Source organism: Plasmodium gonderi (genome assembly GCF_002157705.1).
Source record: "Plasmodium gonderi DNA, contig: Pgo-contig_30, whole genome shotgun sequence".
Classification (NCBI taxonomy): domain Eukaryota; phylum Apicomplexa; class Aconoidasida; order Haemosporida; family Plasmodiidae; genus Plasmodium; species Plasmodium gonderi.
The window spans coordinates 21,325-38,234 of NW_021628967.1; the positions used below are offsets into that span (position 1 = coordinate 21,325).

At 18.2% G+C, this 16,910-nt stretch overlaps 3 protein-coding genes across 3 annotated transcripts in view; 2 read left to right on the forward strand and 1 right to left on the reverse strand.

Moving 5' to 3' along the window:
* Nucleotides 1-2,565: 2,565 nt before the first annotated feature.
* Nucleotides 2,566-3,234, forward strand: PGO_000340 (variable surface protein; the record flags this gene model as incomplete). The annotated part of the gene is made up of 3 exons (XM_028690754.1): nt 2,566-2,716; nt 2,873-3,012; nt 3,136-3,234. 3 exons carry the CDS (start codon nt 2,566-2,568, stop codon nt 3,232-3,234), a joined length of 390 nt encoding a protein of 129 aa, XP_028546555.1.
* A 6,933-nt stretch (nt 3,235-10,167) lies between these two features.
* On the forward strand, nt 10,168-11,360 carry PGO_000345 (variable surface protein; the record flags this gene model as incomplete). The annotated part of the gene is made up of 3 exons (XM_028690755.1): nt 10,168-10,197; nt 10,335-11,066; nt 11,193-11,360. The coding sequence occupies 3 exons, from the start codon at nt 10,168-10,170 to the stop codon at nt 11,358-11,360; spliced, it is 930 nt and encodes a 309-aa protein (XP_028546556.1).
* Nucleotides 11,361-16,874: 5,514 nt separating this feature from the next.
* PGO_000350 (variable surface protein) overlaps nt 16,875-16,910 on the reverse strand; it is a gene marked incomplete at both ends in the record, with an annotated part of 1,179 nt that continues 1,143 nt past the window's right edge. The window contains one exon of the mRNA XM_028690756.1: nt 16,875-16,904. Within this exon, the coding sequence (XP_028546557.1) occupies nt 16,875-16,904 (30 nt within the window). The remainder of the gene's footprint in view (nt 16,905-16,910) is intronic.

The following is a 16,910-nucleotide window of genomic DNA, read 5'->3' on the forward strand; positions in this document are numbered from 1 at the left end:
TTATTTAACATACATGTATTTTTTAGGTATATTAATTAATATAAAATTATTTGTACAATATTGAATGTATATATTTTTTAGTATAATGAATATAGGTTATAAAACATATTTAATGATATTATTTACATTAATAAATATACATTATATATATAACTCATAATTTTCAGTTGAGCACATTGGATGATATTAATTTGTTATATTCTTCAAAGTTTTATTTCATTTATGTTATGTTAAATAATAAAAACCAGATTCCAATGATATCAAATTTATTCTTTTTATCTAACAGATATTATAGTATTAAATCTAAAAAAATGCGTAATAATCATGCTGGTTCACTTAATTTTTTTGCTATTTCATGTCACTTATATAATTTTTATGTAAATAAAGCTTATGATATAAATATTCATCTCGGTAATATATAATTCTTTAAATAAAAAATGTTATTTAAGGCATATAAAAACCAGATATTTCTATTTCAATGTTGGCACTAAATCAGGCATATAGTATGGGGGTATAAGAATATTATTATTTTTTAAAATTACATTTATATTAGTAGTTTTGTAGAATTTATTTTTCGAATATTGTATAATAGTACAAGTTATGCATCTTTTATTTAATGTTATAATAAATATCTTTATCATGTAATATTTCCATATATATATAACTAATATAGTAACAGTTTTTACTATGAAAATAAAAGTATATAATTAATACTAATATATCAATTGTAATAAAGATACATACATATTGTATTAATATAAATAATGAATATTAAATTAATGATTAATATAAATTATATATAATTTTTAACGGTCAAAATATGTTAATATTTTGAAAAAATAATAAACCATAGTATACACCTTAATACAATAAATTAAATATAATTAAAATTTATGAGATATATTTTATTAAAAAATATACGATTTTTTAAACGGAAATATAAAATCATAATATATAATTTAAAAATAATATATACCATATCTATTAATTACAACAAAAGAAAAAGTAATATGAACATATTCTTAAATTATATATTTATAATGATTTATTTTAAGGTGTATATATATAGTAATAATTTTTTTTACAAAATGATTATATTATATTTCTGTAGTTAAATAAATATTGTGTATCCTATATTTTATGTGTAATACATTTGGCACATTAGTTGTATTATATATATTTATTTTTGATTGAAAATATATTAAAAGAAAAAAATGTAAAGTGCAAATTATATGTGAATATAGAAAAAAAAGAATAAATAATTTTATGGAATAAAAATAATAAATTAAATTAAATTATCAGTTTTATTATGTGTGACATATGTTGCAATTACATAAATATATATTTATATTATTTAAAATATATATTATAAGTTATTGTAAATATAATAATAAGAAAATATTGATATGTAGTACATAATAAAAATTAAATGTAAATATTGAATAAATATACAAATGAGTATAAAAATACATATACCTATACATACAATTACTATATTATAATTTTATCTATTATGAAAATATATGCTAACAGTAAGAAGATATATATATTATAAAAATATTAAATTTTATTACATAAAAAAAAATGATCAAAGGCACATAATAATATATTTTAGTAATGTATTGTATATAGAAATATTTTTTATTTTTTTAAACTTATTTAATTATATAATATCAAGTAACTAATATATTTTATGTATTAAGAATGAGACTCAAAGTAATAAAGCTAGAATATGAAACAAGAAATTAAATATTATCTCTAAACCTAATTATGTAATCAATAAAATATAAGAATTAAAGCTTGTTTATTTCTTAAAATTTGATATTTCACATTATCTTACATCGTTTTTTTGGATATATCTTTGTACGCATTTAATATATTAATTATAATATTGAAGATGGTGTTAATGGATTTTTTAAAATAATATATCTTCTATAACATCATGATTGCATTATAAAAAATATTAAGATTATATAAGCTATTATTACGTGGAATATACTATTTATTATAAACGTTAACTAGTTTTACGAAATAATATTCAGTTAAATCCTTTATATTAACACACAATTGATGATCAAATTGATATAAAAAAAAATAATTGTAACTTCCCTTTAGTACAAATATATATAAATATATTTAATTATATAATTATTGCAGCAGCACTTTACTAAAATATTCATTTTTATTATTCTCTTTTAATAATATAATTTAAATATATTTTTTAGTATTATTCTTACAAAGATTTCATTAAATTTAAAAATATATTCGATAATAAAAATTTACTGGCTGAAGGTACTCATCACGTTCAAAACACTAATAGTAATAATCAGTCCGATTCTAGTGAAGTCAATAAAATTTATGCATATGTTGAGCAATTAATAAAATACTTAGAATATAATGAAAAAATAATTCCTGTGAAAAAAAGAAATTCTGTGATTATATTAACTTCTGAATAAATAAAAATATTAGACAATATCTTGTGTCTGATAGTTCTAAATTTGAAGAATTAAAGAAACGTTTTCTAGAAATTAATGATGATTAAACTGTATATAAGATATGAATTACATGAATGAAGACTTATATATTAAAATAGGAAAATTATATAGCGCGTATGATTATTATGAAACTCTTCTTATTTCTGCTGAACATAATATAGCTTTTGAATCATTATATATTTATTTTAATCCAATTACTGCAATATATAAAGAGCTTTTAGGTATATATGAAAAATAAAAGGATGTATTTTTGCTTAAGGAATTATATGAATTTATGAACATAATTCAAAACAATGAAAAAATAATAAAAAATTCAAACTATGGTAATTTTCAAACTATATGGAAAAATAGAGAAGCTGATTTCCGTGAAATAACAGAAACTACACATAGAGAAAAGGAGATATACGGAGAAATAATAAATGTAACGAACGCAAAAAATATGAAAAATTTCATTCCTATTGTAACGACAGCATTTATTACCATAATAATATTAATAATCTCATTTTATCTATATATGGTTAATAAAAATTTCATTTTAATGGAACAAATATATACAAATATTTTTATTATATGATTAAGAAAAAAATTATTTAACAATCATCATATCTATGAACTCATTATATTCTTATTTTTATATTAGTTTACGCCATATGGAATGCATATTCTCCATCTTATTAGAAGAATAAAAAAAAATATTGAGGAATATGGATACCAAGATACATCAATTTCAAATGCATGAATGTAATAATTAAAATGATATAGAATACAAAAAATATTATATATCATATGATTATTGAAGAGAGTACTAAATTATATATGTCAAAAAAATATATTAGATACTTAAACTATGATATAATGCATAAATTAGTGTTTATACGTATAAGAATAAATAAAATGTGTAATAATACATATATAAGATTAATATTAATACTGAAAAATAAAAAAAAACTATATATAAAACGCCCCCAATATAAAATAATATTACTTATTCCAAATAATAAAGAAAAATTTTCTAATATGTTCATGTTAAAACACAGATATTATATGTTATATACTATTATGTATTATATTGGGAAAATAGGAAAAACAGGGTATTGACTATTTTATACTAATTCCGATTATATGTTAACTGAGTATTCTAAACTTAGATAATATTTTATATGTTAATCTTTTACAGGGCTTAAATGTAAAAATGGGGAAAAATTAATTTCATTAATGTGTATTAAAATTTTCAATAATTTTTATATTAAAATGTTGTATAACACGTTATAGTAATAAATAAATAATAACACTTAACAATATTTAACACTCTAAAAATATATAATAAAAATAATTAATTAATATAAAATTAATGTAAAAAAAAAAAAAAAATATATATTATATACTTAAATATATATATGTAAAAATTTTTGTATTACATATTTCTTATTATTATCAAAATTTTGTGTACGACATACTAAAATATGATAATATTTATAATTGGACTTTTTTTTTGAGTAAATGCATTTATAAAATGATTCATTCTTTTAATAAAAATATATTTGAAGATATATCTTTGTACAATTAATTTTATATTAATATTTTTAATAATTTTCTTATTACGGTATTATTAATATAGTTATATATATTTACTAGTTTTTCATGCTTATTTAAACAATAATTTAATTATATTTTTACCTCTCATTTACTTTCTATATCAGACTATATAAATATTTATTCTAAAATTTTGTTTGCTATAATCTTTTATATTTTTATTAATTCCAAATAGATTGAAGCTAATTTTAATATTAATATCTATTGACATTTGTTAGTACATCTTCATCACTAAATAACTATTTTTTCTCTAATACAAATGAGAAATAAAATTTATGTCTAAAAATGTTATTTCCTTTTGCACATATTTTTTTTCTCATATAATAATAAAAAACATTTCATTCTCCCTTCTAATATAAATGTTATAGAATAATTGTTTTTTAATAAAAATATATGTATAAACGCCGATTAACTCATATAAGTATATATATATAATATCATTAGAAAATCAATGTTACATTTTTAACCATAGTTTATTAGACAATATAAGATATGGATGTATAAATAATTCTCATAAATTTTTACATATACATAAATAATAGTCTTTCCATGTAAAATTTTTTCTTCATTAAAAATAAATGAGGTTTCTTTTTGTTCCTTGATATTTTCGAATGACGATCAGACATAAATCAAATATATATAAAAGTAATATTAAAATATAAAAAGAAAATGTATGTACTTATTTTTTATTTATATATATATTTCCTTTAACGTATACATAACCTTATGTTATATGGAAGATAGAGATTTTTACTTCAGCATAATTTATCTGAAAAATATTCTCATTTCTATTTACATTTATATGTTAAAAAGTATGAAAAAACGCATTTTTAATGTTCACACCTGGAATTATTTTTTATTTTATTTTTTTTTTGCCTATAATTAATCATATATCCAATGAATAAAAAATAAAATAATTTAAAAATATATTATGAGACTAAAAATGTTGATTGTATATTTTAATCAAGTATTAATATTTAATTAAAAAAATATTGTTTATACAAATGTTCCTTCTCAAACATTTAGATGTGAATCATTTATGTTTATTATAGAAATATATCTTAAAAAAACGTTACACAATAATACAGGTAAAAGTATAACTTGGATATATTTTTATTAATGTTATACAAAATTTTTAGAAGAGTGTTTTTATATTCCATCATAAATATGCATAGCACTTAAAAATGTACACATAATGTAGAACACAAATTTGAATTTATATGTGCCCCCATCAATATTATATGTAATTAGGTTCATGACAGTTTACACATTTATTAAAATATATAACTTAGACATAAATTATCAAATATAATTTAAGCATAATGTATTATAGATTAGGAATATTTAATTATGTAATAATCTATAATAATATTGAGAATAAATTAAACGTTATAATAATAAGAATATATTTATTATAACACATTTCCACATGTTATATATGTATATAATATTTATGATATTAATAATCAAAACAAATAAAAAAAATTAAGATTTTTCTAATTTTACAAATCAACTACTTTGCACAATCTATAATCGTAATTAGGTTTACAGTTCAAAAAATTATAATATACCTTTTACATTTTAATGTACTTGTATATTTTACACTAAAACTAATATCACAAAAAATTAACTATTCAGTTTCAACTAAATTAATCAGAGTAATAGAATTAAGGACAATAAATTCCTGTAAAAAGGATATCATAAGGAAACAGAATATAGAAAATGATTTAATATTATTTTCTTAGACTCCATATTGTAAACATTCTAGTTTACAATATTATTATGAAACCATACAAAATATAGCTCCATAACGATAAACCTCATACAGATAACTATATTTTTTTGAAATTTCTAAGCCTCAGATTTCATATATATTTTAATATATATTTATATAAGAATATATTCTTATATCCTCAGAATATTAATATTTTTATACAATAATAAATGAATAATTTCACTATATTTTGTAATTTGATGACACACCTAAAAAAATCAGCATAAATCTTTTATGTGATAATTTAATTTTATGGCATCCATTTAAAAAATGGTAAAGTATTATATTATTAATTTAATGTTTACTTAAATATTCTTAACATAATTGAATAATAACACAAAATATATATATTCCTATTATTTACAATAAATATACAAAATTCCTATTATATCATAAAAAATATTATAATCAGTTATAACGAAAATATAAATATATATGAACATTCTTGTAATTACATTTATGACAATGTGTAAGGTAAGATACCTTAAAACAAAAAAGGTTAATGTAATTGATTAATATGATTAAATAGAATAGCAATATATATATTGATATATATTATAAAATTATTATTGTCCATAATAACATAAAAAATATATTCCTATCCATAAATATTTTACTAAAGAAAAAAATTATATGTTGTGTTACATATACACATTTTAATCAGTATAAATTTATATACAAATATAAATATGTTAGAATAAAAATAAATTGAAAAGTGTATATTAAAATAAATCATAGAGCAATTGAATATATAAATACCTTTTATTAATTATTTTTAGGGTATGATAAAATACGATAATATTATTCTTCATATTATGAATAATGTATACTATGAATTGCTACATATAAACTATAAATCTACAATTATATTACCTTCAATCGATTCGTATATATAGAGCACATATATATTTAAAAAATACGAAAAAGTATTTAATTAATACTAATATATTATAAAAATGAAAGAAAAACATAAAATGCTTACATATATTGCTTTTAACACAATTATTGATATTAATCATATATATACAATATTAGTGCTTTTACCTGTACGTTTTTATTTTACTAAGAAATTTAAAAAAAAAAAAATTGTTTATGAATATGAAGTGATTAATATATTATGTAAAATCTATAATATCTATATGTATAATATTTATTAATGCAGTCATAGGAAATATATAATTTACACTATAATTGTCATTAGTTAAGTAATCGATTTGTAGTTCAATTGTTTTATTTGTTATTTGTCTTATATTATACAGAACTAATAAAATAAAAGAATTTACTTTCTTTGAATTTAAATATTTATATGTCAAATTCGTTATATTTTTAGATATGAGAAAATTTAATTTGTTATTATATCTATCATATAACATACTAATAAATATAATAAAGCTGTTTTTATCAATATTATTAACTAAAAAATATATTAAAGCATATTTCAAATATTAATATATTTTAGATATATATTATAATGATATATAACATTATACAGAAATATTTCTTCACAATAACTACAATAAATCTGATTGTATATATAAAAACATTTATTAAAGACATTTTTATTATAATCATAGTTCTTATAAATATGGTGGGTGTATTTAGAAATGTAAAAACAACATAGACATAGACCTAATAAATAAAGGAAATATTTTACATATGTACTCTAAAGATAAAACTAATTAAACTATATTTATAATACGCATCATTCATTCAGTAAAGATATAATTATCAGATATGTAATTATATATATCATATGTATCTTGTTTTTTTATTAAATTTTTTATATAGATTCTAAAGAATTGCCGTTTAAATTTTACATATATGATTTGTTTTTATTATTTTTTAAATAATAATGATATTAAAACTCGATTTTTTATACTTTTAATGGAAAAAAACATTCTCAACTGGTTTCTTTATGAATTTATTATCTTATATACATGTGAATTATATAAAAATTAAAGAAAAAAATTCATACGCCCTTTTCTTGAAAATTACTAGCAAAATTTTTTAAATATATTTTCTTTTCTAAATATTCTTATCTATTAAATAAGAGAATATAGTGTTATATTTATCTTACCTAATGTGAATTTATAAATTATAAAAAAATAATTTTATTATGTAGAAAAGGAATGCATTTGTAAGTTTATAAATACAATACCATGTAAAATATCATTAAGGAGTATAAATATATAACATTTAAGTTTTTTCATGATAATTATGTAATATAGTAATTAACAATATATAACTATTGTTTTTTATATTTCTTCATTAATCTGCATTGCATATAACTATTTGTGCAAAAAAAATTGTGCTATTATATTAGTTGTCTCAGCATATTATATTTTCTTATTTCATTATTTTTCTCAAAATATTAAAATAAATATATAAAAATAGTGTATTTACTTTTATCAAACATTTAATCCATAAAATAATAATTACCTTGATTTATTATTAAAAATGTGCTTTATTGAATTGATAGTAGATTTATATAATGTAAAATAAAAATACATAATATGTTATGTGTATTCGCATATTGTAAAATATCAATATTTATAACATGTATAGTAATATAAAAGATATATTTAATACAGCTTTTTCACTCAAATGAGGATAATATACAAATTATTCATGCAAGGAATATAAAATGTTTTTCATAATTACTTAATATAAAAATCCTTAATTATAATATATCATATGCACAAAATATCTTGTAATACATAAATAATTTATCCCTTTAGTATTTATTATGAACAATAAATATAAATTTATTATACACTATTGTTTTTCATATAAAATATTTGTCCCTTGCACGTTTACATAAAATATATTAAAATTTTAATAACATGATCCTTCAATATAAGAAATGTGAACTACAGAAATATTATTTTATATTTTGAGTTTCCCGATTTTCAGAAAATTTTTCATATCTGTACCCAATTTTATTATTAGGATGCAAATTATATTTTAAGCATATTATTATTTAAAATTAGATATATATGATAGATGATATTTTAAAAATATAGTAATAATTTATAAATATCGTAAAAAAAGAAAAAAAGTGTATATGCTAAGTTATAAAAAATATATTATCTTTAAACAATGAATATCAAAACATGATATAAATTTATTCGATTATATGATTTATATATGTTACCATGTATTTTTATTAATAGCTGGTATATTTCAAAGATATATTTGATAAAACACTAAAAAAATGAAAAGAATTATAGGTATAATATATAGTTTGTAATTTCTTTTATATTATATATATATAGAAATTTTTTTGTCTTATTATTTCATGAATAAATATTTATAATTATATATATATATTCTTTATATATATTATAATTGTAGAAATATATATGTATATACATCTTAATGATAATTTCCCTTTAATCGTTTACCCATATAAATTCTCATATAATGTTAAATCATAAATATATTATTCATGTTCTATTTAGGTATAATATATGTAGCTATATATAATTGTAATAATATTATGTATCCGTTATGTATGAGATTATTGAAGTAAATAAACAATTAATGAAAAAATAATATGTTCTTAAATATATAATAAATCTCTCTATACATAAGAGACATATAATAGTAATATTTATATTTTTTCTGAGCATCAGATAATATGATCTTTATACCTATAATCTATAATATATCTTTTATTTATCATTTAATTTATAAAAAGATATTACCTTATTGTTTTATTTATAAATATATAATTCATTACTAGTATGTAGATTACAATATAAGCAATATTCATTTTATAATATATAGATAAATATGAATATAAAATTTATAATATATATTTATTTATTTTGTAAAAATAAAATATTTTTTATGAACATACATTTATTTCCAATATATGCATACAAGAAGAAGACATATAAATAAGTGTTATCGGATGAAATATCGACAATATAATTACATATACTATATTGCTTATTATATTGAATGATTAATTTATTCTATGAATAATAAGCATATAACTATAAGACAAAATATATTTTTTATAATTTTACATTATTATATGATTTCAGAGTGATTTATGTGTTCTAAATATTATTTTGTGATTTGAATAATTACTTCCCACATCCATAAAGCATAATAAAAACACATTTTTGTATATTGGAAGAATCAAGTAAAAATATAAATTTAAAAAAACTGTTTAAAATTTATGTGCTATATATTCATATATATTATATGTAGATGTAGTATAATACAATTACCTACAACCATTTGTAATTACAAAAATATATACTTTATTTTGTATAGTTTCCATAAAATATCACAATGTCTACCCCAGCAAATAAAAAAACAGAAGTATGTTCCTACTATTAATATAAATTAAAATATACAGTAACTAATTTTAAAATATTGTTATGTACATAAACATAGAAAAAAATACTTCTTTATCTACATTATTTTAATCTTTTATATTTATTATAACTTTTTTACAGTTCAATTTTAAAAATATATTTCCTATCTGTTCGGAAGATTATAATAAACATTCAAGGAATCAATCAAAGGAAAATAGTACAGAACTTATGAATTCGTGTAGCGCTATTACAGCAACTTTGGGTTTTTCCCAAAACCATGAAAGCTTTGTGCCAAATTGTAAAGACCTTATAATATATTTGGACTATATACAGAGTAAACCACCCCTTTCTGATATAAATGCACGTTGTAAATATTTCAACTATAAACTAAAACAAATATTAAATTCTCAAAAATACAATAAGCTAGGCACTAAAAGTGCTTACACAAATATGATTACAATTACGAATTCAATTAATCATAAAAAGGTTCCTGATATATGTAAAAATTATGTTGATGATCTTGATGACAGCACATTTGAAATATTGGAAGCACTGGATAACCTTTATGATTATTTAAAAGGGCAAGGTAACAAATGCAATTTTCATAGTGAATGTTATGTGAAGTACATGGAACTATCAAGCAAGTATGTTGGCGTACATAACCGCAGTCTTCGTGAACTGCTAAGTAATTTTAAAGACGAATATATAGAAAATAGAGAAGATGTAGATACGAGAAATATACCACAAGTTACATCAAATCAAGAACTTCCTGCAGTTTCACATCATACATCTGGAATTAATGCACGCGCTATTATTTTAGTTTTACTTATTTTGTCATTTACTACATTAATAATTATATTCTTTCTTTATAAGGTTAAAAATAAAATTAATCTATGTATAATTGTATTACAGTTTACAATACAAATGATTATGGAAAAATTATATAAAATATATAATATACATATAAATATATATGTCAAATTTTTCCTATAATAACAGTATACTTCATATGTATCTTCTTTACATTCGATAGCAAGTATAATAAGGAAAATTCGAAAAAGAAAAAATAAAAAGGATATAAAATTATTAAATTCATTTGAAAATGATAATGAAGAATTAATTAATAAAAGTTCTCAAATATCATACAACCCATTACAATACTTCTAAAAAATGTAAAAGGTGGGATCAGGCTTTTATGCTATATGCTACGTAATATATTCTTTAACACCATAGGATTAATAGTTTATATGTATTACATTTTATTTAGATTTTACATTATATTTCAAAGTTATATCATTTAAATAATTATATCCGAAAGTTCTTAATATACAATTTGTGAATATATTTGCATCATATTTCATAAAAATGAATAATACTTATTAATGATATAGTATAGTCCTTGTTCACGCACTAATATATATTATTATAAAATATTAATAATATTTAACATGTTTATTATTTATAATATATATTCATATTTCCATAAATATATATTATAATTTTATTTATTTTATAGAAAATATATGTGCTTGGAATTTTATTTGTAATATTATTTCTATATAAATTTAATAATGATATATAAAATAATATGATACATGATATAATTACATGTATTATTATTATGATTAAAATATTTTTATTTCATACTATAATATAAATATTTACTATTATAATTACCCCTTATTTAATAATTCATTAATTCTAAACTTGCATGTATTAAGAATACTTTATATACTAAACTTTCATTGAATTTACTATATTTTATATATATTAATATTTTTTATATTTACGCATTCATTAATTGCAATTATCTTTCTACAGTGTTATATATTATATATATTTTTAATTATATGAAATAATATTTAAAATAGTTTTTTAAAATAAATATTATGAAGCATAATGTTATGCATATTTTTATTTCAATTAACACTTGTAATAAACAGAGTATAATTTAAAAATTGTTTTATATCTATTTTTACAAAATTGTTCATAGAATGTTATCAGAATGAAATATGTAATTGTCTAACAATTATATCATCATTTATATGTACGAATACTTTGGAGTAGTATTTATTTAAACGTTACTGAATAAATATATTTTTTATGAATGCTTATCTCATTCACCAATTAAAAACCTAATATATAACGGTTATATGTAGATTCAAATTTTTTTGTTTATTAAAAAAAAAAAAATATAACTATAAATAAAAATAATTAATTTATTTATAAGATTTTTCTTTTTCCTATTTGATTATAAGGATGTAATACACCAAATTATGATCAGAAGAAACTTTGACATTTGATCTTCTATCATCATATGTATCTATTACATATTCAGAGCTTCATTTAACAAGAATAGCATATGCGAAATTATAAGATGAAGCGTATGAATTTATTATATGAGCATGTGAATTATATTTATCTGCAGGGTTATGTATAGTACAATTATATTTTACTGCATTAGTGGCTCTTTTATGAGTAACAATTTTAATTACATCTCTAGATCACAATATAAAATTTTAAAATATTTTTCAGAATAATCTTAAAAACCAAGTAGATTATTTTGAGAAAAATATTAATTTATTTAATGTAATCGTAATTTTATACTTAAATCACACTCGTGTATAATGTTTGATTTTTAATATGAAAAAAATCTATTGAGGTATAATATCATATTTAATACATAGCTATGTTCATATAAAAATCCTGCTGGTATCATTATTAATACATTATTATTAGACTCATAGACAGTTGATGCTTATTATATTGAAGCTGAGTTTCATGAGTATTAAAAAAATTTATAAGCTTTATTCGAAAATTACATTACATTCATTACCATTTTGAATTGTGTCTTTACCTTTTATACCTTTGCATTTTAAATAGCTTTGAGGATGATTCATAATATATTTTAACTTATACCCTTAATCATGTAATCCCCTCATGCATCCTATACATTCATTATTGGAAACATTTATTTCCTATATTATTTTAGTAATATATTTATCTTGAAATATGTTATTGCTAAGGCATTTAGGTATATTATAACATATACTAGTTAATATAGTTATTACTTAATCTTCACGAAAAATATGGTATATACAATATTTCATATCATTCTTGTCTTTTTTTATTTTTTTTTATATAGTCATATATTTCAGGATATTATTCATGAAGTTCATTAAAAGTATTTTCATAATTTTTATCTATATTTTGTTCTTATACATAATATTATTTTAAACATTTAAAAACTACTCCATTTATATGATATTAGTTACTATGAAAGATAATAACTGTTATACTGCTAATTCAAAATACACTATTTCTTTTTATTAATGACGTTTATATTATTCTATTAAAAATATAATTTTGTAAAATATATTTATCATGTGGAATAAGGATATAATAACGTGAATTTAATATTATACTAACATGGTAATATATTATCACATTAGGGGAAACATGAATTATAATTCCTAACAGTATTATAAATTAATGTTCATTATTATTGAATTATAATATTTAATAAACGATTATATTTATTTTTGTGGCCAAATGTATTTTCACCTATCCTTATTTACATATGTAGAGGTAAAAATAATTAATATCGCAGAGATTAATATAAGAGATTTTTACAATGTTTATTCATTAAAATTATAAAACTTCCAATATATGATAATATCAGTTATATAAATAAATTATTGTTAAAATATAAATTAGAGATAAAGGTTATTATAAAGGTATACAAAAATATGTAATAATGGATTTATAAAGGTTTCATTTAAATATCACTAGCAAATGATATGAGACTAGTTCTATATAAATTTAATTAGATATATATACATTTTTTATTATAATAATAATACACCAAATATATATATTGTCTACTCTAAATGCTTTATTTCTTAGTTTAAGTGTAATTTTTTTTTTTTATAAAGAACCTTATTGGTAATTACTCTTGTAGTTGTTTTTTTATGTCAAAAAATATATTGCGTTCCTAAACATCATTATAATGGCGCACTAAATAAATTTGAATTTTATAATGAATCATGTTAAAACTATGTAAATATTATATTAAAATTATATGTATATTTATATATTATTAAAAATTTTATTTGTAAGTCAAAATCCTAATTAATGCTTAAGACAAAATAAAATGGATATATCTTAAAAATGAATTATATATTTTTTAATCTTGTAAACGAATTCATATCATTTTAGTTATATAAGTTAGTTTTAGAATATATGTAGAAAATATTAACACGATATACTCTGCAAATATATTTGTAATATTGTTTTTTATAAAAAAAATATCTATTTTTTTTATTATTTTTTTTATGAGTCTGTATTCTATCTATTTCAATTTAGCGTTACTTCATTGTAATTTGGTATACGAGGAGTAAAATGGTAAGGAAACCTGTTTGAAAAAATATAAAGCCTTGTACAAGTCAATATATTTTATAGTTAACGAATATTTAATATAGAGCTGATATATATTTAGATTTATAAAAATAATATCTTATATTAATCAAATGATTTTCTTTACCTTTTTATTTGTTGTATTGTCAATAGTATTTCTTCTTTTCCTCTTGATTCCTTTTTCATGTATAATTTTTTCATTCCATATAAATAATATATCAAATGACATTTATCATTTATAATAGTTATATTAATATAAGATAAATAGTCTCTTGTGAATAATTTAGAATTAATTACTCTCCAATTAATATATCATTTTATTAATATTTTACTACTATATGTTTATCACATTTTGAATACATATTTATAGAAGCAGATAAATTATCTTATATTTTTTTATTGATATTTGTTAAATTTAATACATAATTTTTACAGCCTTAATGCTGAAAATTATTTCATTAATTATTTAAATGTCTATTCACTCATTTCATATGTTATATACAAGTATTTTAAATAAGAAATTGTAACTATGAATATATTCATTAAACATCTTATATATCTTTCCATTAAGATTATTTATACTCTCCCTAATACTGTTAGTGAGTTAATAATATTTTAAACAGAAAATAACTTATCATATATGAATCAATGCAAAAATTATTTTCTTAATTTTATTAATGCTTTTCAAATATACTAATCGTTATTACAGAATTTCTGGACAACCTGAACTAATAACATTTCCTATAAAATTGAGGAAATGAAGTTATCATAAAATGTCTTTTCGACATTTAATTGTGTGATTTCCTGTATTTTGCAAATTATGTAAAAATGTTCTTTACGGAAGTTGTAATACATTCATATATGTATTTCTATTGCTATATTAGTTAATTGCAGAATAAGTATAATGATGTAGGATGACAAAGAAGCATCAATCCCATTCAGAATAGGATTAATATAAAAAACAAATTAATACATATATATTTTTTAGAATAATTTTTTAATACTAATCTGTACAATATAAATATAATTTTCTTTAGAATATAGTAAAAACTATTGAAACGAAGTATAACATGAAATTATTTTTACGCACATATATAAAGTAAAGAAAATAAATTTTATTATTAAAAAAAAAATTATGAAAAAGAAATCAAGATAGACTTTTATTTACGTCAAATGTGGGTTAAATATGGAATTATAGGTATATACAAAAGTTATTAAGTTATATAATCGCCATAATTCCAATATATTTTAGCGTTCTCATAAATTTAGCAATAGGAAAACTTTAATCATTATATATCCTTGAATATTTATTAGAAGATTAGTTAATTTTAAGTGTTATAAAAGTATTAAATTAATCGTATTGAATATGTTCAGCTAAAAATTACGATGAATATGTATTATGCATTTTATATAATGAAATATAATAATATAATTATGACACTTTAATAATATTAGAATTATCCTTTTAAAAATATATTTGTATTATAATGATCTATACATAGCATTTTGTATATACTTTAATTATAATTTTTATTGAAATTTTTTTTTAATAATATACAGAATTATTTATATTAATATAGAAAACTTTTAACACTATAAGAATTTATATTACTCAAATAAATTGATTTATATAACACTGTAGCATAATTATAAGGATTTATAAATCACATCTTTTTACGGTTACGTATATGTAGGAGTATATTCCCAATATATAATCATTCAAATACATCTTTTATTTCTATTTACTTTTTTGTATTAGATAGTGCGTGATATTATACATAAAGTTGAACGATAATTAATTGTGTTATTTGTAGGATATTTATTTCAAAATCTTGCTTTCGTCAGATATAATAAGCATATGTTCAGTGACAATATGGTAAATTACGTAATTTATTAATATACTAAGTATAATTATAAATACTTTTATACATGCTTTATGGTAACTATTAGATATAAAAAAATTATAGATATTAAATTTTCTATTTTCATTAATAAATATATACATTATATGGAAATATAAAAAAATTTATATTTCAATTTATATAAAATAAGATTAATTAATATATTTCTTTTCTTTTTTTTTAATGTTTTATCATAAATATATTCTTATGTTTCAACTTATATAGGTAAAATACCTTTTAATGATATCATATTATTTAAAATGAATTTATTTAAATTTCTTTTTCCTTTTTTTTTGCTAATAATTTTTTAGAAGTTTCATATTGATCTATATACTATTTCATATTGTTTATCATTTAATTTATATCACTTACTTTCATATAAACCAATTAAGTCCTTATG